The sequence below is a fragment of the Cavia porcellus genome, unplaced genomic scaffold, assembly GCF_034190915.1.
Source record: "Cavia porcellus strain 051 isolate PalLab524CR breed Dunkin Hartley unplaced genomic scaffold, mCavPor4.1 scaffold_34, whole genome shotgun sequence".
In the NCBI taxonomy this organism is placed as follows: Eukaryota; Metazoa; Chordata; class Mammalia; order Rodentia; family Caviidae; genus Cavia; species Cavia porcellus.
The window spans coordinates 914778-939280 of NW_026947517.1; the positions used below are offsets into that span (position 1 = coordinate 914778).

The 24503-nt window shown below is 37.8% G+C and overlaps 1 protein-coding gene across 1 annotated transcript; it reads left to right on the forward strand.

Moving 5' to 3' along the window:
* The first annotated feature begins 5353 nt into the window (after positions 1-5353).
* Positions 5354-22337, forward strand: LOC134474639 (zinc finger protein 709-like). The gene is made up of 4 exons (XM_063243149.1): positions 5354-5490; positions 17026-17152; positions 17350-17410; positions 18862-22337. The coding sequence occupies exons 1-4, from the start codon at positions 5488-5490 to the stop codon at positions 20183-20185; spliced, it is 1515 nt and encodes a 504-aa protein (XP_063099219.1). The 5' UTR covers positions 5354-5487; the 3' UTR covers positions 20186-22337.
* The last annotated feature ends 2166 nt before the right edge of the window (positions 22338-24503 follow it).

Genomic DNA, 24503 nt, shown 5'->3' on the forward strand with positions numbered 1-24503 from the left:
CTTTTGCCTCCTGAGCAACTAGTCTCCCTGTGTCTTCAGTCTCTCTCCTGACTCCTTCCCCGCGCTGGCCGCGGCACCTGGCACCTGGCGCCTCACGCCCGAACTTGGGGTTTGGAATATAAGCATTCAGAGCGTTTTTCCAGTGGAAGGAGAATCAGCAGTTCCCAGAAGACCGCTGCTACAGACGACCCGGGTAAGTGAAAAGTGAATGTAGCAGGGAGTGGCATATACGCAGGGATTGAGAAGGGGTAACTCCCCGTCATCAGAACGGGAACTTTTTGAACATGTTATTTCCTCTTTGTAAAAGAGTAGGGGCATTCCTGTAGCTAAGCTTCAAATTCATCGGTTTGTTGATTTTGTGCATCAGGGTTGCCCCTGGTTTCCCGAACAGGGAACGGTTAATGTTGAGACTTGGAAAACAGTAGGAGAAAAGATTAAAGATTATTATTGTGCTTGGGTTCCTGAGAAGGTTCCTGTGGATGTGTTTCCAATTTGGGCTGTAATTAAGGACTGTTTGAAAAGGGACTCTGAGTCTAGTAAATGGGAAAAAAAGAACTCGAGAAAGTTTTATAAGAAAAACCAAATCCTCAGAGAATGTGGCATCCTCCTTATGCCCCCCCACCCCCGCCTTCTGCTCTGCCAGCAGTCTCTGAGCCACCCAGTTACAAGCAGACCCGCTAGCTCAGTCGGTAGAGCGTGAGACCCATAATCTCAGGCTCGTGGGTTCGAGCCTCACCTTGTGCCAAAAGTTTGCACATGCAGCCATTGCCAGTACCAAATGTATATTTTCCTCTGCCACCATTATTCACTATGTGGATGATATTTTAATAGTCCATCAAGATTCTGAGATGCTTTTGCAAGTATATGCCTCTCTTCATCAGGATTTAACAAATAATGGGCTGGTCATCGCACCTGAGAAGGTCCAAACTTCACCTCCTTTTTCTTATCTAGGTTTTCACTTGTATCCATGGCATTTTTCTCCTCAACGATTGTCTGTTAATACTTCTCACTTGCGTACCTTACGTGATTTTCAAAAACTCTTAGGTGAAATTAATTGGATCCGGCCATCTCTAAAGTTAACTACTCAAGACTTCCACACATCGTGTTCCTTATTAGCTGGACATTCTGACCCAAGTTCACCCCGCCAAATGACGGCAGAAGCTCGCAGAGCTCTTGAACTGGTTAATAAGGCTCTTCAAAGTGTGCAGCTTCATTATTGTGATTATTCCACTCCCTGGTCTCTTATCATCATACCCACGTCTTTTTCCCCTACAGGTGTGTTCTATCAGCAGGGAGTTCTCTCATGGATTCATGGTTTGCATTCCCCGAAAAAGGCTCTCCCCCCTTATGCCTCTTTGGTTGCAGAAAGGATTATGCAAGGAAGAAAATTGTCTATAATGCATTTAGGAGGAGACCCTCACTCTATTATAATCCCTTATACATCTGAACAGCTTGAATGGTTGCTTCATATGACTGATTATTTTCCTCTTTCTCTAGCATCCTATACCGGTCAAATCCAACATCATTATCCCAAGCTTAAAATTCTTCCATTTGCCTCCAAAGTTACCTTTTCATTTCCTCAGATCATACACATGAAACCCCTTGTTAATGCTATTACTTTATTTTCAGATGGAAGCTCCAATGGAAAAGCTACTTTGGTATCCCGAAATCCAACTTCTGTATGGCAATTGAGGAGTAATTCAGCTCAGGAGACTGAACTTTATGCTGTTCATCAGGCTTTTATTCTTTCTTTGATGTTCCCTTTAATTGGTTTTCAGACAACCAATATGTAGTACAAGCCTTGTCTGTTTTCGAATGCGTCCCTGTTATCAACACTGCTAATATCCTTGTTGCACAGTTATTTGGTCTTATTCAATCATCTTCACATTCTCGATCTGCACCTTGTTTTGTAGGACATATTCGCAGTCACTCTAATCTTCCAGGCGCTTTGACTCATGGAAATGCAATTGCAGATCGAGCCACGCATATTGGACTGTCTGCTCTTTAGCAAGCACAACAGTCACATGCTCTTCTTCACCAAGCTGCACAGGTTTTACGTTATCAATATGGTATAACAAGGCAGCAGGCACGAGAAATTGTTAAAAACTGTCCCTCATGTGAGCCTCTCCTTCCAGTAACACATTTTGGAGTCAACCCTCGAGGACTCCGTCCAAATGACATCTGGTAGATGGATGTCACTCATTATCCTTTTTTTGGGTCATTAAAATACCTACACCTTACCATAGACACCTTTTCTCATTACGTGCTTGTTTCACATATGACTGGAGACACTGCCACCCATGTAATACAATACATAGTATATTGTTTCTCTCTCCTGGGCATTCCTCGATCCATTAAAACTGATAATGGCCCAGCATATGCTAGTAAACCCTTTGCCAAATTCTGTCAGACATTCCATATTAAACATGTTACTGGACCGCATTATAATCCTCAAGGACAAGGAATTGTTGAACGTGCTAATCTCTCACTAAAAAACACATTAAAGAAATTAAAAAGGGAGAGATGGTATAAGTATTGTCCCAAAACCCTTCTTAACCATGCTCTTTACATTCTTAATATTTTAACTTTTGATGCTTCCAATAGATCTGCAGCTGAGAGACATTGGTCTCCTGATTTTCCCTCCAAGCCAATGGTTTATTGGAAAGGCCCATTAACTAATCTATTACATGGCCCTGACCCAGTATTGATATGGGGAAGAGGGTGTGTTTGTGTTTTTCCCAAAGACGCTGATACACCCAGGTGAATCCCAGAACGCTGTGTAGGACATGCCCCAAAGCAAGATAGAAAAATTGCAGCAGGATGATGCTTCGACTAACCATGACCTCGAGGAGGAGAACAAAGACCAGGAGTCCTCCTGCGACAAGAGATGAAACTCTTCTGTTTTTGGCTCAACTGCTAAGCATTATTTGGGTTTTGCATATATTTTATATGCCTGTGCGTTCGGATAATTATTGGGCATTTGTACCTAATCCTCCTTTGTTGCACCCTATGTCATGGGGCGACGACCATGATGTTACTGTTTATGTAAAAAATACTCGTGTCTTAAGTTTTCCTTCTTCCATTCATATACAACCTATCTCTATTGTATATAATTACACTGAATTGTCTGCTTCATTACCCCTATGTTTTTCTAAAAAAATAAGGATTGTACATTAATAGAAAGATATTCTGATTGGGATGGAAACTTTACTAATGGAATGCACTGGGGAGTAGATACGATGTATGTATTTCGCAACAGTAGTGAAACTAGAGTGGGAAAAGGTAATCCCCCTGAGCATATTCCAGAATGTAGACAAAAATATCCAAGCAAAAGTGTATATGGACCTCATGGCATTTGTGCCATCATAGTTACACCAAATGTTACAAAGATCTATGTGATTGGAGTGATTACAGAGAAACAACCTACAGGCCCCGAAATTTATTATATGGAATATGGACAAGGAATAACATCACCTTTTTTTACAATGCTGTGGAAGTTGGTTGCAGCACTTGATTACATTGCTGTTGCAAAGGAAAAAGTTGTATGGCAACAGTTAGGGACACAGGATGCTATTTCTGTAATGGCACAGTAAAAAATGTAACTATCATAGCTTGTATTTCTGAACCATAGGGTGTTATAAGTGGAGAACTTACTGTAAATAAGAACAGTGAATCTTATGAAATTACTTGTAAAGATCGCATCTTATCCAATTGTGTTAATGCTTCACGAAACCACTCATCCATATTACTGGTCAAACAACCTCCATTTGTATTTTTACATGTTAATATCATCACGTTATATTTTTACATGTTAATATCATCATGTTAATATCCTGAGTTGTATCAAGATCCTTCAGTGATTATTTTGCAAAAATTAAACAAGCTTTTAAATCGGGCCAAACGATTTGTTGGGATGTTAATGACGAATTGCTGTACTTATTACTTTGATAGCCTCCACTGCAATGTCCATAATATCTCTTACAGAAAGTGTGCAAACTGCATCCTATGTTAATGAGTTATCCCATAATGTTTCTTTGGTTTTGAAAATACAGGAAAGTTGGGATAGTCTGATTGAACAAAAATTAAATGCTCTACAATATACAGTAATAACCTTAGGAGATCAATTATATGTTTTGCAAGTACAATCATCTTTGAAATGTCATGCCTTTATGAACATATTTGTGTTACTTCACATCGATATAATGAAAGTGATGTACCTTGGGATAGGGTGAAAAATCATTTGCTAGGAATATGGCATAATTCCAATACTTCTCTAGATTTGCTTAAGCTGCATAAGACTATCCAAGATATAACGAATGCACCAGCAATAAAAGTTGACCTAGCAAAAGAAACTGAGCAAATATTCAACGCATTAACCAGCCATTTCCCAAGCCTCACGGGCATTTCGCATTTTATCATTCCAGCTGGTATTGGAGCTCTAGCATTTATTGTCATGATAACAATTTTTCCATATTTTGTGAGAACTGTTGTTGGGCAAATGAGAAATGTGCGTTTGGACTTGAAACCTTTTAAGTTAGAATCAACTGCTAATGAAATTGCCATGCGAGGCTTAGTCTAAGAAATAAGGCGGATACTTTGGGAGCAGCAGCCAGGGGTCCCGCAGTGAACCGGTGTGGGAAACCACACACTGAAGCTGGACCTCAACCAGTTCCTCATCCTGCAGTGACTTCAACCTTCTAGACAAAGCATCGCGCTGATATTAACCTGGGAATAGCTTCATAACATAAAAAATAGAAGTTTCTCATGGACCCAAGAACATGTTTACCTCCTGGGTTGCACAACATAGAAGTTCCTCACGGGCCCAGGAACATGTTTACCTTTGCTGTGTGCACAAGAAAGTGTCCTGAAGTGACTTGTACTGCTCTTTGTTTTGAAACATTATAAAAACTCTGTAGTCCTTCAATAAATCGCCTTTTGCCTCCTGAGCAACTGGTCTCCCTGTGTCTTCAGTCTCTCACCTGACTCCTTCCCCGCGCTGGCCGCGGCACCTGCCACCTGGCACCTGGCGCCCGAACTTGGGGCTTGGAATATAAGCATTCAGAACGTTTTTCCAGTGGAAGCAGAATCGGCAGTTCCTAGAAGACCGCTGCTACAGAGGACCTGAGTAAGTGAAAAGTGAAAGTAGCAGGGAGTTGCATATAGGCAGGAATTGAGAATGGGTCATCAGAAATGGACCTTTTTGAACAAGTTATTTCCTCTTGGTTAAAGAGCAGGGGAATTCATGTAGGGAAGCTTCAATTTCATAGGTTTGTTAATTTTTAGCAGGAGCCAATCAGTGATGAAGAGGCGGGCTGTAAGAAGTATCCAATCAGGAGGGCCAATGAAGGTTGTCTCTTCCGGTGTCATGGCGTCAATTGCAAGGCCAAGGCCAAAAAGGGAGTACTAGATGTTTGCTAGACAACTGTTTTTTGCTTCTGTTCTCCGTGGACTGCTTAGAGAAAACCTGGGTGACCTCCAAATTACGCAATGGTGATGATATGGGATGGGAGCATTGAAATGGGGTGGAATCCGTTTGAGACCAGTTAGAAGTGGTGAGAAGGGTTTGAGGGTTTAGTTCAGCAGCATAAGCACCTGCCTTGAAAGCAGGCAGTCATGAGTTTGATCCCCGTTACTGATAAAAAGTAAAAAGACCAAAAAAAAAAAAAAAAACCAGTAGTGAGAAGCAGCTGTTCTGTGTAGAGCCTGTGTTGTTAGCCTCAGACCCTGAGGTGCTCTAGTGCTAGCAGGGAGTCATTCTGTGTCACTTTTACCTCTCGCTGGGGTCAGGATATTTCTGGGTCCCTAGAATGTTGTCGCCACTGTGGTATCACCAGGCCACAATGCCATTTTTGAAATCGCCTGCTGCCCTTTCTCCTCCAACAGTCTGGCCCAGGACAGGGCATGAGGAAACCCTGATTCCTAAGTGTTTTCAAGCTGGGTGCAGCTGTAATAAGCTACGTGTCTGCTCTCATTCCTGTCAGCAACAGATCTGAAAGCCAGAAGTTTATAAATGTCTGTGCTGCGGGACCTCATAGCCACAGCTGCTCTCCTTAAACTTATGCATTTATGTATTTTGTGATGGTCTAAATTTTTACTATGTTCTCATATTTCCATGCTCATTAAAGGTGGAGGCAAAGGTTCTGAGAATTCAAAGATGTGTAGTGATGTGCCTCAGTGGAGTAAGGCTTCCCAAACACCGGATGAACTGCTGTGTATTATACAGAACAATGCAAAGAATTTCTAAACATACTTGATGTGACACATGTGCTCATAGACGATCTTTGGGAGAACATCCGTAGAGGTTTAAATTTTGAGAAAAATGAAGCAGATATAAATTTGTCATCAAGGGCAGGTAAAAGTGTGTTTACTAAGGACAAATTCCAGAAAGGGCTGCCTGTTAAATTCTCCTTGAAAAATGCCTAAATTTAGTCATTTGCATGAACATATATATACACGTGATATCCTTCTGAATGGAAAGGAATATGGGTGTCATATCTGAATTAAGAGGTGATTTAATAGCTTGGTTGATCATATACATTGTTTAAATATGGAAATGCTCTGTAATGGACTTTACTAATTCATGTAAAGAGATGTCCTAAATTGAAATTGTGCAGGGAAATCAGTAGTTAAGGCATGAATGCTTTTCTGCTTAGGGTGGATCAGACAAGCTTGGAAAGGATGTGGAAGTGACTAGCAGGGCACAGTGTGCCAATAGCAGGACGTACAACAGAGAGGGTCTTCCCTGAAAGTCAGGTAGTTCTTAGGGTAAGCATGAAGTTAAAGTTGGCTTATGGTTTCTTCCTTGAGGTGAATAACACCAGCTCTGGTAAGAATCAGTATTCCACATCCTTGTCAACCCATGAATTCTGTGTTCTTCACTTGAGATCTAGTTTTGATTATCTTTAATTATGACTCAGTGTCATGAAGGTGAAATTTGAATTTTTTTTTAACAGGGATCGAACTCATGATCTCAAGCTTGTTAGGAAGGTGTTCATGCTGCTGAGTTAAATACCCAGCTCTGAAAGTGTTTTCTGTATACTATGTATGATATAAACATTGTTCCTCAGAAAATGTTGAATATTATGGAATTTTTCTATATTGTATGGATATAATTTTTAAAGCAAACCAAAGGTGTCCTATGCAGTCACTTTTCAAGTTTCACATTGTCTTTGAGGTGTCTCAGTCAGGGTTTCTATATTTCAGACAGCTCTGTAACTTAGGCTAGCCCCAAACTCTAGGAAGATCTCCTGCATCAGCCTCCCAAGATATATTTCTTATATCTGAATGGAGAGTGATCACTTGGTGATCACTTGGTGACACTGAGCTATAATTTGAAACTTGTACCTGGTTTCTTTGTTTATACATTTTTTACATACAGCAGTTTTCCATGAACATTTGAGATTATTTATGTATCATATTTGATGTTATTTATGTTTTGTTCTATGAATCCAAATTTAAATATCAAAATGCTGCTTAAGTATATTAAGAACAAAGGACTCAGTGGCCTAAATGAGATTTGAAGAGATATCATTGTTAGTGCATCAAGTGATTCATGAGATATTTGTCTGCCTCTGTGTTTATGGATGCTGGTCCTGCAGACTTTTACTATGAGCTCTGCTTTAGAGACAGTGCACAGGGACTCTTGCAGTGACTCAGCATAAGAATCAGTGCTCCTATTTGGCTGTTGGATTAGCTGTGAATTGCAATATAGCATTAAATTTGCTGTCTCAAAAAATGTGTATATACAAAAATTAATCCCCAAGATGTGGAATTAAGATTTGAAGAAATCAGTCTCCATTCAGCTGTTTTGTTTGGTTTTATTTGTTTAGTTTAGTTTTGTTTTATTGAGACAAGTTTTCTCTATGTATATGAGCTAGATTTGAACACTTTATGGAGCACAGAATTGCCCTAACCTCAAAGCAGCACTCCTATCTCAGCATCTTGAGTATGGGATTATAGATATGTGTGTTTTTACCCTAAAAAATATTGAGACTTGTAACTTAGCTGTGTTGTAGGTTGGCTTAATAGATGCCATCTTGAGCTTTGCATTTAACTAGTGCCCTTGTATTTCACTCAGAAAAATGGAAAATCACTGAGAGTATAAGTCCCAGGAGAAAAGCAAAATGAGCTGTACCCAAAGAAAAAAATTATCCTACTCAACAAAAGAAGCTGAATAGAGTTGTCATTCAAAAATTATAGGATTCTAGCTAAATGATTTCCAACAGGATCTTCTTGTGATTCTATCTTTAAAACATCTCTAACTTTCCAGTTCAGAGCCTCTTGTTTAGATCCTGAAATGGGGTTAGGGTTTCTGTATGTAAGTGGTGCTGAGCCCAGATAATGAAATTCCACATTTCTCAATTGGGTTGCTTGGCTTCCTATATTATTGTTCACAAAATCACCTTGAGCTGCAGAAACCTTACTGACACAAGCAAACCTCAGGATTAAATGACAGTGCCCCTGGAGTGAAAGAATAGTAGTGAAAAGGAGAAGAGAAAAAGACAAATGCCATGTGCTATAATGCCCACCTCTTTTCCACAGCAATGAAGAAGCTGAAACAGGAGAATGGCCATGTATTCAAAGACAGCCTAACCTACATAGTGAGTGCAAGGCTGCCCAGAACTCCAAAGTGAGACTATGTCTTTAAATCAAAAAGTAAAATGAAAAAAAACCAACCAGTTAGACAGAAAGACTATTGAAAACAAACAATAATAGAGCTGAGTGAAATTTGACTTATGTAAAATGGGAATTATTGAATGATGCTGCAGAGGAAAGAAGGCCATGTAGTGGCATCCAGGAGGCAGTGACAAACACATACTTAGGAATGGCACCTATTGTGCTACAGGACAACAGTGACCTCCTTCCTCCAATACATTTGCAGTTCATTAGACTGAGGAATTCTAAAAGCTCATTGAAATTTTAAACTCAGGGCAAACAAGCAGCTTGAAATTCTGGCTTTGGAACAATGCCTTTAGCAGACATTTCATATTTAAATTGAGATAAGAGAAATATAATCCTGCCCTGTTTGATATCAAATGCATCAAGTTTAATGACTCACAACACTGAGAAATGAAGTCATAAACCAAAAAAATTTCAAAAATTTTCTTAGAAAAAAAGAGAGAAGAATAGCCCTGAATTATCTGGAGTGGTCTTCGGTGTTTAGACCTATTGTCAGGGGTCATTTATACAGGAAAGTCACAATGTGGGTACAGTGTGCATCTCAGACTACAATCAATCTATAAGCTTATAGCTGCTTAACTAATGTTATTCAACAAGGAATAAGTCAGCCAGAAAAGGTATGTGGAAAGAGCCAAGGCACTTTGTGCGAACAATAGTCCAGTTGTTCTGGTCATTGAGTATGGTAATTGATGCCTATCAGGACTTCCTGGAGGGGGTGGTGGTAACTGTAGTACATTTCAAGCTGTTGTTTTTCTCTTCAGGAGCATGTAGACCTAGTCACTGCATCTTCACATTCAGGTCGGGCTTTCTTCAGCTGTGCCTGTAACACTGATTGTTGTATTTAGTATTTTGCATTGACTATTTGAGGTTCCAGTTCCTCTCTGATTGTATATCAATTTCTGTCTACCTTGACATCCTTTGCTAAAATCACAGTTCTATTTGAATGAATAAACTGAAATATTCATTAATACAGGCCAGGGATTTAGCTCAGGAGGCAGAATCGCCTGCCTGGAAAGTGTTAGGTTGTAGCTTTGATCCCTGGTACCTAAAAAAAAAAAAAAAAGTAATTTAAACCGCAAGGAAAGAAAATAATTTCATTTGTGAAAATGGAAGTTTACAAAATTTATAACTAAATATGTCAATGGCAAATTAAACATTGTTAATAGTCATATTTACTATCTAAAGTTGTTGGGTCTGGGGATTGAGCGGAGGTATACAAGGAGCTGCCTGGAGAGCACAAGGTCATGAGTTCAATCCCTCATACAGAAAAAAAAATCACAGTTGTCAACGATGCAGTGCTGTGAGCACATTTATTGAAATGGATACTTGGTATTTAATAGGCTCAATGTTTCTTTTGTGGTCTATGAAATACCTGCAGATAACATGGCAATCACAGTGAATGATATACTGTCCATTATAGGATTGCTATTTTCTGAGTTGTCTTTATTTTTTGTTTTCCCACATAATTGAAAGTTGAAAATGTTGGCTGGTGCTAGGTGGAAAAACTGTGATAATCATTTTTTCAATTTAATGATATATTTCCCTATATTCATTAAGAACATTTTATTTGCTACAGTTACTCCAAATCAAATTGATAAACAATTCTTAAATTTACAGGCAGCTGAGTTAGTTAGAAATAGAGGCAACCATACCATGATATAGTGGAATGAAATTCCTGAACTTCTCTGTCTGGTATGAGTTTGTGTTCTCTAAAATGCAAGAATGAATTTTAGGAACAACAGAGTTGAAAGGCGGAATACATATATTGAGAGAAAGAAAGTGAAAGTCTTTTGCTCTAAATAGGATAGTTTGGAAGTGGGAGGTGGAACCAGAGGACTTTTACCTTGAAGTCACTTTCCTCTCCCCTATTCAACCTACCTGTGGCCAGAAAAGCATCTCAATCAGGTACTTGCATATCAGCAATGCCAACTTTAAGCAGCGCCCAAGTCAAAAACTATATGTATGCTGCCCACACACTTCCAGAAAAGAAAGCCAGACCCCCAGTGGTCATGGGGTTCTCTCCATGGTCTTAGAATAAAGGCCATTTTGAATTTATATTCTCTTCTTTACTACACCAAAAATAATATCAGAAAGTTTCTGTCTAAGAGAAACAGGAGGGATTCTGAGCCAGTAGCAAAGGACTCTGATTTTATACAATAAAATCATGTGGTGAGTGCGATAGCTCGGACCCCAGCATAAAATGCAAGGAAGCAAGAAATTAAAATTTGGGGAACAAATACTTTATTTTAGGCCATTTTAGGTGACGCAATCTCAGGGAGCCAATTTGTAGATTGTGTGCCTTATAGCTAAAAAGGTTGTATTTTAAAGCTGAAAACCACAGGAATGTTGTGAACTTTGACCCAGTTTGATAACTTTCTTGTAGTTAAATATTTCTTAGGGCCAGTACATTGTATTGCAGATAGGCTGAAGGGGGGGATTACAAGAAACTGAAACTTAAAGCTTTTATGGGAAATGGAGACTTAACCTAAGAATGGGGAGGGGAGGGGAATTTATAAGGAGCTGAAACTTAAGTCTTTACTGGAGATGGAATTTTAATCTCTATTGAAATGGCGCATATAGAACAGGAAGGGGGCACATCGGTTTGAACTAAGTTACAACAGTGAGATAGGTTTAAAGTGGGTTAGATTACTGAGGTTACTGAGGAGGTAAATTAGCACAATAGAGAAGCAGAATATAAGAAACGTAAAAGTGGCCTTTTATTTAAACAATGTGGAGAGGAGCCCACAACCACCAAGGGTTTGACTCCCCTCTCCCTGGACTAACTATGGGGTTTTGTGGTTGTGATAACTCAGACCCCGGAATAAAATCCAAGGAAGCAAGAAATTAAAATTTAGGGAGCAAAGGTTTTATTTTAGGCCAGACCTGGCAAGGTGTCTCCGGGAGCAAATTTGGAGACTGGACACCTGACAGGAATTAGTCAGGGCTTTATCTTGTACATCAACAAACAGCTGCTGGTCACAAAATGCAAGGAGGGGGATGGGGTGTCGTGCACTACAAAACAGAAACATAGGTGCATTACATTTCATGGGAAGAGCAAGATTCGGGTAACAAGTTTTCCTGTAAACAAGCAAGTTTAGATAATAAGAAATCCTGTTTTCCTCAGCAGAGACTAGAAGTCTAGCAGTGATTAACAATTTCTGTTACGTTATCTTAGCATCACATGTGTTATTTGTAGAGAGCAACAATGGTTAACATATCAATTAGGTATTTACAATTCTTTACACAGGAGAACATTGATTAACATATTAATTAGGTCATCCAGAGGGGGAAGGGAAAAACACATATACAGTAAGGCCAAGTTACAGGTATTGCTATGATACAAAAATAATGAAGCTCTTTTTCTAGAGTACAACAGAGGTATATGTGACTTTTGAGTGGATGTGGTGCTTGGAGGGGACATTGATGTGATGCAAGGAGCTGATGGGAATTTTCTTTAGGGCCCTGAGAAAGAAAGAGGAAGTTGTAATCAAGGAGAAAAGAGGAAGTGGCCATATGAGTAAGCATCCCTGATTTTGCCTTCTTCCACCTTGAACCACCACCATGAGGTTCTATAATTGTTTCTAGGGCAAAACTCTTTCAAGTCATCCTTCAGTTTCAAGGAAGAAATCAAAACAATGAAGTTTTGCCACCTGTCTTCCTCTATGGCTGGTAGTAAACCCTTCATAAGAAATACTGTTAGTCATTTCCTTAATGCATTTTAGATACCATAACCAAAATTACAGATCATTTCATTTTCAGAAAACAAAAGTAGCACTTAAAGTCAGTGATAAAGCCCTTCAGTGCAAGCATCCCTGGAAAGGTGAGATCAACATTGTAGAATACAAACTACTACTGATTTATCTGACTTCAGGAAAGAGAAAAATTTATAATGATATTCCTATAGAGTAATGAATCTCCTGGTTTAATATGTTTGGTATGAGTTTGTGTTCTCTAAAGTCAAAGAATAAATTTTAGGAACAACAGAAATTAAGAGCACAATATACTTATTGAGAGAAAGAAAGCTACCTGAGAGAGAGAAGGGGTCCTGAGCATGATGCCAAACATTGTCCTTCTGGGGACCTTTATAGAGTAAAATCATGTGGTGAGATGAGTTTAAGGTGGGGAAAAATCGGAACTTATAATCCAGATGGGCATAAGATGGGACAGAGCTATGGTAGCCAATAAGATTATAAGTTCATGTAAAGTTGCTTAAATTGGGAAAAAGAGGGAAAGGGAGTCACATAGAAAGCAGGCATTCTTAGGAAGCAGTGACTTTTCCCTTAGGGCTTTGGGAGGGTGACTCCTGACTTCATCAGGATGATAGGAAATATTTAAAATGTCAGTCCTTAGGATAAGCATACTTTTCTTTGAATGGTGACTCCTGACCTCCTCAGAGTGCTATGGGACTATTTAGAATATCAGTCTTTAGGATATGGATGAATTTGCTTATCATTTGTCTTGAGACTTGGCCCATAGCATGAGGTGTCAGTCTTCCCCATAGTTGCACAGTGTCTCGTCTCCTGCATGGACTCCTTGGAGGACCTAGCCCTGCCTTATGCCAATACTATTTAAATAACTCAGGTGCCTGTAACAGTACTGTTTGGATAATTGATTAGAGATATCTTGTGCTGTGGGTGAATGATCTGGGGATTACAGTGTGCAGTGTATATACCAGTGTTGCCCCCTGATTGACATGTTTTTAAATTTAATTTTAGTTGTTGTGTTCTTTTTTCACTGAAATAGAATGGATTTGAAAATTAAAAGCCTGAGGTAATGCTCTTCAGTACAAACACTCCTCTGGTCAAGCTGAGATCACCACTGTAGAAGAACGGCAGCTCCTGAAGTCTCTGCACTACAGTCTATAATTTGAGATCCTCTCTTGCAGGGAGGGGTTTCTTTCCCTGTTGATTCTTGACTCAGAAGGAGAGCAGTAGAGCAGGAGTCAATCAGTGATGAAGACACAGGCTATATGAACTGTCCAATTTTCAGGCCATTGCTGGCTGTGACTTTTGTCTCTTCTGGTATCTCAGCATGATTTACCTTTTCTGAGTACGATACTGGTAGCAAAACACTTGCTGCATCTCATTTAGTACTTTCGATGTCCTGTGGCCTGATTAGCAAAGAACCTGAGAGATCCTGGAGCCATGGAATGATGAGGTTGTGGATGGGAGCCCAGAGTTAGGGTGGATTCGGTGAAACCAGTTACAAGTATGTAGAAGTAATTCCTGTTTCTGGAACCTCAGGTATTTAGTTAGCTTCAGCTCCTGAGGTCCTCCAGCATTGGCCATGGGTCATTCACTCTCCCTTTTGCCTCTTGCTGTTGGCAAGGGTGATTTGGGGTCCCCAGAACCCTGGCTTCACTATTACAGCAGCAGACTCAAGTATCATCTTTGGAATTCACTGCTGGCCTAGAAACTCCACAATCTTAGGCATTGGAAGGAGCTTGAGAAGACCCTGACTATGATGCTTTTGGTAGCTTGTAGAGCAGTAATGAGCTAGGTCTCTGCTCTCTATCCTCAGAATAGAAGATCTGGAATGTCCAAAGTTTATTAATGTCTGCAATTCAGGGTCTCATTACCACAATGGTTCAACTTAAACATGGGCTTTTTTGTATTTATAGTGATCTCCTCAATTTATAGTATGTTCTCATATTTCCATCCTCATGACAGGTAGTCGCAAAGGTCCTGAGAATTCAGAGATGTGTAGTAGTGTGCCTCAGTGGAAAAAGGCTTCCCAAACAACTCATGAACTCCTGTGTATTATACAGATCAGTGCAAAATAATTTCTGAACATACTTAATTATTTAGGTGGCACCCTTGCTCACAGACTAGGTTTGTGAGCACAGCCATAGAGTTTTGAAGTCTGAGAAAAATGAAGCAAATATGAAAGTGTTATCAAGGAAAGGGTAAAAATTTGTGGAGGACAAATTCCATAAAGGGCTACCTGTTAAATTCTCATCGAAAAATGCTGAAATTCAGGCATTTGCATGCACATATACACGTGATATCCTTCTGAATGGAAAGGAATAGGTGTGTCATCTCTGAATTAAGAGCTGATTTAGTGTCTTGGTTGTTCATAGACAGTTTAAATATGGAAATGCTCTGCAATGGAATTTATAAAGTGGTGTAAAGGAGAAGCTCTAAACAGAAATTTTGCAGTGATATCAATAGTTAGGCATGAAGGGTTTCCTGCTGAGGATGGATCAGAGGAGTGTGGAAAGAATGTGCAAGTGACTGACAGAATTCAGGAAGCCAATAGCAGGACATACAACAGAGAGGGTCTTCACTGAAATTCAGGTAGTTCTTAGAGTAAGTGTAAAGTTAAAGTTGGTTTCTGATTGCTTCCTGGAGGTGATCAACACCAGCTCTGGCAACAATCAGTATTTCACATCCTTGTCAACTCATGAATTTTGTGTTCCATACTTGAGATCTAATTTGAATTATGTCTAATTATGCCCCCAGTGTCATGAAGGTAAAATGTGCATTTTTTTTGTACCAAGGATCAAACTCATGACCTATGCTTTCCAGGCAGGTGTTCATGCCACGGAGCTAAATACCCAAGTTTCTCTTTGTTGTGTGGAAGATATCTACATTGTTTCTCATAAAGTGTTGAATATTGTTGGAATTTTCCCATATTGTATGGCTATAATTTTTAAAAACAAACTAAAGGTGTCTTATGCGGTCTCTTTTCAAGTTTCACTTTGTCTGTGGGGTGTCTCAGTCAGGGTTTATCTACTTTAGACAGCTCTGTAACTTAGGATAGTCCCAAATTCAAGGAAGAAGTCCTTCACCAGCCTCACAAGATATATTTCTTATACCTGAATTGCAAGTGTTGCTTGGTGACAGTGAGCTATAAATTACAGCTTCGGCCTGGTTCCATTTTATATACTTATTTTTTAAAAACAGCATTTCCACTAACATTTGAGTTATTATTTGTATACCATATTGGAGGTTATTTATGTTTTGTTCTATGAAGCCAAATTCATGTTTCAAAATGCTGCTGAAGTACATTAAGAACAAAGTACTCACTGGCCTAAATGAGATTTGAAGAGACATTATCTGCAGCCTATCAAAGTGATTGATGAGATTTTTTTTCCTTTTTTCAAATTTTGAAAGTGGTAAAATAAAACAGAACAAGGCAGAATAAGGCCAACTAAGATCATACAGTGAAATTGGTACACAACTTCACAACAGGTTACTGCGATAACAGTAATACGTATCACAGTATATTTTATTATCTTTATAATAGTTGTTCTTTCAAACACATATATCAAAATGAGATGAAATACAGAACATTATAGTACTTATCAAAACAGAATTTTTAATAGAGCAATACCATTAATCAGAATAGAGTAAAACAGTAATAAAAATATTTGCCTTCAAAGAGATAGTAGAAGGAAGTTCCCCTTATTTTTTATGGTCTGCTTCCCAGGAGACACTCAGATTTCTGTTCCCCATTTGCTAACAGGGGGTGACAGGAGAAGAGGGGTAGGGAAGTGGGATGTTTGATTCTAGGCCCTGCGTCAGTAGGTTTACTATTGCTTAGTAGGGAGACAGCTGGTTGTTTGGTTTCACAGCATCCTAAGTTCCCACATGGTGTGGATCTCAGGAGCTGCTGCTGGTTCTCCCCTGGAAGGGCCACATTCTGCCAGACCGCCACTGCTTACCAGGGAGAAGTGTTGCTTGCTTGCCTTCCAAGTGTCTAAATTACAGCATGGCATGGATCTCAGGAGCTGCAGCTGGTTTGCCCCCTGGATGGGCCACAGTCTGCCACACTGCCACCACTTACCAGGGAATGGAGGTGCTTGCTTGGCTTCCCAGTTGATTGATGGGATATTTATCTGTCTCTGTGCTTTGTGGATGCTGGTCCTGCAGGCTTCTCACTGTGAGCTCTGCATTAGAGACAGTACACAGGGAATCTTGCAGTGACTCAGCACAAGAATCAGTGCTCCTATTTCACTGTTACAATAGCAGTGCATTGCAATCTATCATCAAATTTGCTGTCTTCAAAAATGTGTATATACACAAAATTTATGACCAAGACATAGATTTAAATTTGAAGACATCAGTCTTCATTCAGCTGTTTTGTTTGGTTGCATTTGTTTATTTTTGTTTTGTTTTATTGAGACAAGCTTTTATATGTATATCAGCTGGATTTGAATACCCTATGGAGCCTAGAATTGCCCTGAACTCACTGAAACCATCCTGCCTAAGCCTTTTGAGTGCTGGCATTATAGATATATACCACCACACTTTGCTTTTGATTGAGATTTGTAGGAGAGAATTTAAGATATGCCAAACTTGGTGTCTCAACCTTCATGTGAGAAATATATGTGTGGTCCTTTAGGAGGTGGTGACCTTTGAGGATGTGGTTGTGAACTTCAGCAATGAGGAGTGGACTTTGCTAAGTCCATCCCAAAAGAACCTCTACAGAGATGTGATGGGCGAAACCTTTAGGAACATGACTGCAATAGGTAAGGACAAAATACTTTTGTCACTCATGCTGTCAGAATGTTGTATGTCGCTCATCAGTGCTGTTTCATTAAACACAATGTGAAAATATTTTTAAAAATAACTCAGACCTGGACACATTATCGTAACTCTAAACAAAATCTATTAATTTGTATGTATTTTTCTAATGAGCACTGGTATTTCTATGTCTACAATTCAGGAGGACTTGGGAATATCCAGGAACCTGAAAAAGAATGCAAAATTTACTGGAGATCCTTAAGGTAATTCGCACTCATAAGGAGAAGGAATGTTCCTGAGTAATTAGTGAGTTAGCAGAAAAATACCGCCAAAGAAATGAGGCACCATTCAATTTATTGTCAGTAATATTCTCCGAAGATGTATAAGGAGTTATAACATTCTCCCTTCAGTTTTTCTACCCATATATACATGTGAATACAACACATTCATCATCTAAACATTACTAAGATTGCAATAGAATTTGAAATAAAATGGAGTTCTTGTGTTTCCAAGCCATGCTCATAAAATCAGCCATTCTGACTAAAATTCTTAGAAGGCTGGTAGAATGTTAAGTGCACTCATTCTGAATATCAGTGTGCAGTTGTCTCTAGAAATTGATCCCCTCATACTTGTCCTGGATATATTTTTAAAAATTCAAGGTGCACATAAAATACTGGTACATGCTTACTCATTTACAAAGCAGATCAAGGTATAATAGATCAGGACTTGAAGAAGCTTAGCTATCTATCACTGGATTTGTGGAGAAGGAAAATATTAATAGACTCTCTGGAGGGTGCATTCTTGTAAACCTAGCACACTAGGAATCAGCTTTTGCAGAATGGCAAATTCAAGTTCAAACTTCACAGCTTAATGATCAGTGAAAATCACTTAAAACACATTTTAAAAGCTATAGATTTTATGCTAATAGCTGTTGTTCATTCCCAGCATGGAAAAGAAAAAAATGTCTTATATAATGTCAAAAAATAAATAATATATTGTCATTTGTCATAAGAAATAGGTGGTTCTTTCTCCCATCAATTCGGTGAAATAGCTCAGCTATAAAACCTAAAAGTTCACAGGGTACATTTTAGATGAGAAACCAAAATATAAATTGTGGAATGAAATGAAAGAGTTAATAGAGAAAAGTAAGACTGACCATATGGAAAAGGGAACTGCAGGCTAAGGACAGAAGGGAGATTGTGATGGGGAAACATATCAGAATGATCTGTATGTGATACATATATGTACCCATGCCCAAAGTGAAGGTAAAGATTCTGCATTTCAAAAGGTACCACATTTTAAGATTTCCAAATGTGTACCAGTCTTTTGGGAATGGTTGTTTTCAACATGTCTTACAAGGCCATTTTGTTACTTCACGGTCAGAATTTCTTAGAAGGCATTAAAAACAGAACTTGACATTAATGCAGTCATAAAACTGAGACCCATTTCACTGTGTGTTTCTTTTTTTTATTTAATGTGAGAAAAGACTAAAAAAACCAAAATAAGTAGAAATGATACCATTTTCAAAGTGAAAATAAACAGTAAGAAATCTAGACAATGATTACATATGCTACTCATAGAAATAGTTAATGAAATACAAAAGTGAAACTTATGAAGTGGGGATAAACAGCGAGACTGCAAACAGTTTTGTTCAACTCTGCCATAAAAACTTAGTAATATGGTTATCAAGCCGATATGTGATTTTTTTTTACAGAAATGACAAGCTAGGGAAATCCTATGGACATACATCTTGGAATCAGTGTAAAGAATTATTCCCTTGTACTGCAGAAGGTAATGTGAATGTGAAAGAAGCAGAAACACACCACAATATTCAGATCCATGAAAAATATTGCAGTGGAGAGAAATCCTATGTATGTCAGCAATGTGGAAAACAGTTCACCAAATCTGGACATTGTAAGCAACATGACATAATTCACACTGGAGAGAGACCATATGTATGTAAGCAATGTGGGAAAGCTTTTAACACAAGGGGATATTTTAAGAAACATGAAAGAATTCACACTGGAGAGAAACCCTATGTATGTAAGCAATGTGGCAAAGCTTTGAACACACAGGCAAGTTGTAAAATAGACGAAAGAATTCACACTGGGGAGAAACCCTATGTATGTAAGCAATGTGGGAAAGCTTTTACCCGACATGGACATTGTAAGCGACATGAAAGAATTCACATTGGAGAGAAACCCTATGTATGTAAGCAATGTGGGAAAGCTTTTACCCGACATGGACATTGTAAGCGACATGAAAGAATTCACACTGGAGAGAAACCTTATGTATGTAAGCAATGTGGGAAAGCTTTTAACAGACGGGGAGGTTGTAAGAATCATGAAAGAATTCACACTGGAGAGAAACCCTATGTATGTAAGCAGTGTGGAAAAGGTTTTACCAATTCTGGACATTGTATGCAACATGAAAGAATTCACACTGGAGAGAGACCATATGTATGTAAGCAATGTGGGAAAGCTTTTAACACACATGGACAGTGTAAGGAACATGAAAGAATTCACACTGGTGAGAAACCATATGTGTGTAAGCAATGTGGGAAAGCTTTTTCCCGACATGGACATTGTAAGCAACATGAAAGAATTCACACTGGAGAGAAACCTTATGTATGTAAGCAATGTGGGAAAGCTTTTAACAGACGGGGAGGTTGTAAGAATCATGAAAGAATTCACACTGGAGAGAAACCCTATGTATGTAAGCAATGTGGGAAAGATTTTAACACACATGGACAGTGTAAGGCACATGAAAGAATTCACACTGGCGAGAAACCATATGTATGTAAGCAATGTGGGAAAGCTTTTACCCAACATGGACATTGTAAGCGACATGAAAGAATTCACACTGGAGAGAAACCTTATGTATGTAAGCAATGTGGAAAAGATTTTAACACACATGGACAGTGTAAGGAACATGAAAGAATTCACACTGGTGAGAAACCATATGTATGTAAGGAATGTGGGAAAGCTTTTACCCGACATGGACATTGTAAGCAACGTGAAAGTTCATATTCAAGATAAAACCAGTGTATATAAGCATCATGAGAATTTTTTGACTACAATTACATATTGCATAATGCATGAAAAACTTCACACTGGGCAGGAAACTTATATATCTAAGGAATGTGGGAAAGGTTTCAGCAGAAATGCTCATTGTCCAATACATGAAAAAAATTTACACTGTTGAGAAACCCTGTTTATGTGAAGAATGTGGGAAAGCTTTCACCACACATGGATTTTGTAAAATACATCAATGACTCCAAACTGGTCGAGAAACCCTATGCATATAACAATGTGGCAAAGCTTTTACCACATACAGTCATTGCAAAACACATGAAACAATTCACACTAGGATTAATCACTGGCTACGTAAGCAAGTGGAGACACTTTCAGCATCCAAATTGTAAGTGAAATACATGAAGAAACTCACACAAGAGATAAATCCTATGTGTTATGGGAATACTCTCATCACACATGATCATTGTTACATATCTGAAAGAGCTCACTGGATCCTATGTGTATTAACAGTGTGGAACATATGGCAATCCATGTTTGTTGTTAAATACATAGAAAAAGCAGCACTCTTCAGATAGTTTAGATATAAGTTTATTTTAAAAATTCCAAGTAGACCTGAAGAAATAATCAATACAGAAGTTTGATGTCAATATTTCTTCAAGAATTTTCCAGAAATGACAAATCTGAAGTGGAGCTCTACTCAAGTACACATTTTGTATGGGTTTCAGTTAATCACTTATACCTCTTTAGATTTTTTAACGTGTCTTTGTGCTTCAACATGGCATCTTGTAATTAAACATGGTGAACTGAAATGGGCTTTTTACTTTCAAGTATGGATAGTGTCTATGTACTTAACATTTTGTCTTTAAAACTTAATTTTCATATTTTTGTGAATTTTTATTTAAAGAAAAAAACCAAAAAGTGTAGAAATAATACAGAATTTCTGAAAAATAAACAATAAGAAATCACTAGTTGATTAATTACATATTGTTATTTTAGAGGTAATTGTTCAAGTTACAAAATTAAAGCATACAAAGTGATATTCAAATAATGACACTGCGAACAATTTACCTCAGTGATCCAAAAAAACTTATTAATATGCTTATCTGTTCTACAAACTTGTTTTTTATCTTAAAGATGGTAAAGTTAAACATGACAAAACAGAACAGTTCATAAGGAAACAAGTTAAGGAAACAGGTTTCAAAGCAAGTCCACTGAGATGTTCATTTTCTATCTTAATGTCTCTAGTTTTCTTCCAAATAGCTGTTCCCATCTTGAGAAGCATTGAATATATACTGAACATTATAGAACTAATCAAATAATTATAGGATGATGCAGGCTTTTTTGAACTTCAAGACTGATGTTGGGGAAGTTGATAATGATTACCATAATGTGTCTCATTCTCTTCATAGTAGATGTCTTTATTTTTATGTATGCTGAAACTGAACATAAGAGACTAAACTAATATCACTCTGAACAGTGAATAATAGTATCCTGAGAAGGAGAAAGGTGAGGAATTGCCTAAAAAAAGAAGGCAGAGGACATTGTTAAAGTGTATCAGGATTTAAAAGCTACAGTAGTTCTGTTGCTCTGTTTAGTTTGATTATATTTTGTTCTGGTCTGTCTACTCACATTGGATTTGAGGGCACAGAGAGGTAACCCAAAAATAGCAGGTTATACCATGATGGTAACTGTCCTTAATTTCCTATTAACTAAAACTGAAACCCTATATTACTTACATTGTCTTACTATGACTGATCTTATTGGAAGCAGGTTTGTTTGAATATTATTTGGCCTTGACTGATTTTATTCACATTTGGTATGCTTGCTGGTATCAAGTCCAAGAGCATAGGCCACTACTCTGAAGATGATAATATGTGAAAGATATATATTGGGGGGCTGGGGATTTAGCTCAGTGGCTTAAGCCCCTGCCTGGCAAGTGTTAGGTAATCAGTTTGATCCCCAGTACCAAAAAATAAATAAAAGATATAAATTCCAGGTTTAATTTTTTTTACTTAAAGAGAAAAAAAAGAACATAAAAAACAAAGCAGTAATAGAGTACAAATCATACAGAATTTCAAGAAAAAAATACAGTAAGAAATCACTAGTTAATAGGTTACATATTGTCTTCTTAGAAACAGTTGTCCAAATTATAAAATTAAAGCATATAAAGTGAACATTCCTACAGCGAGATTCCAGACAGTTGCATTCAATGAACCAACAAAGCTCAGTAATATGGTTTTCCTTCCTACACACTCAAACAGGCAATTATATCTCTTAGACTACCTTCCTTTCCTCTCTTCTTCACAATTACATTTACACTTTTGGGTTTTTTTTTTTACTCCCATAGTACTTATTACTTTTTTTTGAAGAGAATAAAACCTCAAGTTAGTTAAAAAAAAAAAAACAGAGTTGGTTAGAACATAAGGATGGCCATAGTACTTGATGCAAAAATAGAATATCAGGTGATCAAAAATGGTTACCATTGTGCCTCTTGCTATTTTTTTAAAAAGTTGCTATATCATCAGGTATAATAGAATTGATCAAAACAGTACAGAACAAGACCAATAAAATCTACACTGGAAACCTTACATGATTTCAAAAGAAGATAATAGTCAAACCATAATGGGCATCATAGTAAATCTTATTGCCTACAAAGTGGTTGCCTATACCCTCAAACTTGATACTATCAAACAAAATAGAATATAGTAATCTCAGGCAGAAAAAGATGGGGAGAGCAATACTGGGGTTAAAATCAGGTTAACAGGAAAACAAAAAAGGTACTATAATATATCCCGCTACTTTTTAATTTAGTTTTATTTTAATTGAAAAAAAAATAAGAAAACAGAATAATTTTTTAAAATGGTGGAGATAGAGATAAAAGAGACATTGTCATAGAACAACACAGGTCAGAACTGCACAATTAAAGCATTTTGTTTCACCACCAGATAATCTAACATAATAGTAGTCACCATAGTGCCTCTTTCCTTGAATTGTTTGAGTGTAATGTCATATACTATAGAATCAATCATATCAAGACAGTGTGAAGCCATTCAAGAGAATGAAAGAATTACAGGGTATTTAGAGCCAGTTAACAGAAAATGGACAACGATTTCTATATTATCTCTTTGCCTGTGAAAAATTTTATTTATACTATCACATACAGTAAAATATATTAAGATACAACATGTTAAAACCAGTGGTAACATGTACAACAGCTTGATGGGAGTTCCAAAGAAGATGATATTAAATCAGCACTAGCTTTTATGATGTGTTATTTTCTTCAGAATAGCTATTCATACTATCACTGATACTAAAATCAAAAAACCCAGGGTAAAACCATTGCACTTAATACCATGTTGATTGTACTACAGTTGTTTTGTAGTATAACTTCAAGTCAGAGATTGTGGTACCTCCTGCCTTGCTTTTGCTGCCTCTAACTGTCCTTGCTATTCTAGGTTTCTTCTCATCCCAGATGAATTTTAGGGATGATTTCTCAAGTTCTATGAGGTATGTTGATGGTATTTTTATCGGGATTGCATTGCATCTATATAAAAGTTTTTGTAGAATGGCCATTTTCACAATATTTATTCTTCCTATCCATGAGCAAGGGATGTCTTTCCATTTTCTGAGATCATCTTCAATTTCATTTTTCAGTGTGTTATAATTTTCCCTGTATAGGTCTTTCACTTCTTTCGTGAGAGTAATTCCTAAATATTTCATTTCTTTGGTTGCTAATGTGAAGGGTGTGGCCTCTCTTATTTCTGTCTCTGTGACTTTGTTGTTAGTGTATAGGAATGCTATTGATTTTTGAGTATTGATTCTATCCAGCTACATTACTGAATTTATTATATCTAGGAGTCTTTCAATAGAGCTTCGGGGATCTTCTATATAAAGTATCATGTCATCTGCAAATAATGATAATTTAACTTCTTCTTTTCTTATATTTAAGCCTTTTATTTCTCTCTTGTCTAATTGCTCTGCCCAGTATTTCCAGTAGTATATTAAATAGGAGCTGTGATAAGGGACATACTTGTCTTGTGCCTGATTTTAAAGTAAAGGCCTTCAATTTTTGACCATTTAGTATGGTACTGGCTGTTGTTTTGTCATTGCCAGCCTTAATTATATTGAGGTAAGGACCATCTATTCCAATTTTCTGCAAGGCTCTTATCATAAATGAATGTTGGACCTTATCAAAAGCCTTTTCTGTATCTATAGGAATGATCGTGTGATTATAACTTTTGGCTCTATTGATATGGTGTATTACATTTATTGATTTACATATATTAAACAATCTCTGCATGCCTGGGATGAATCCCCCTTC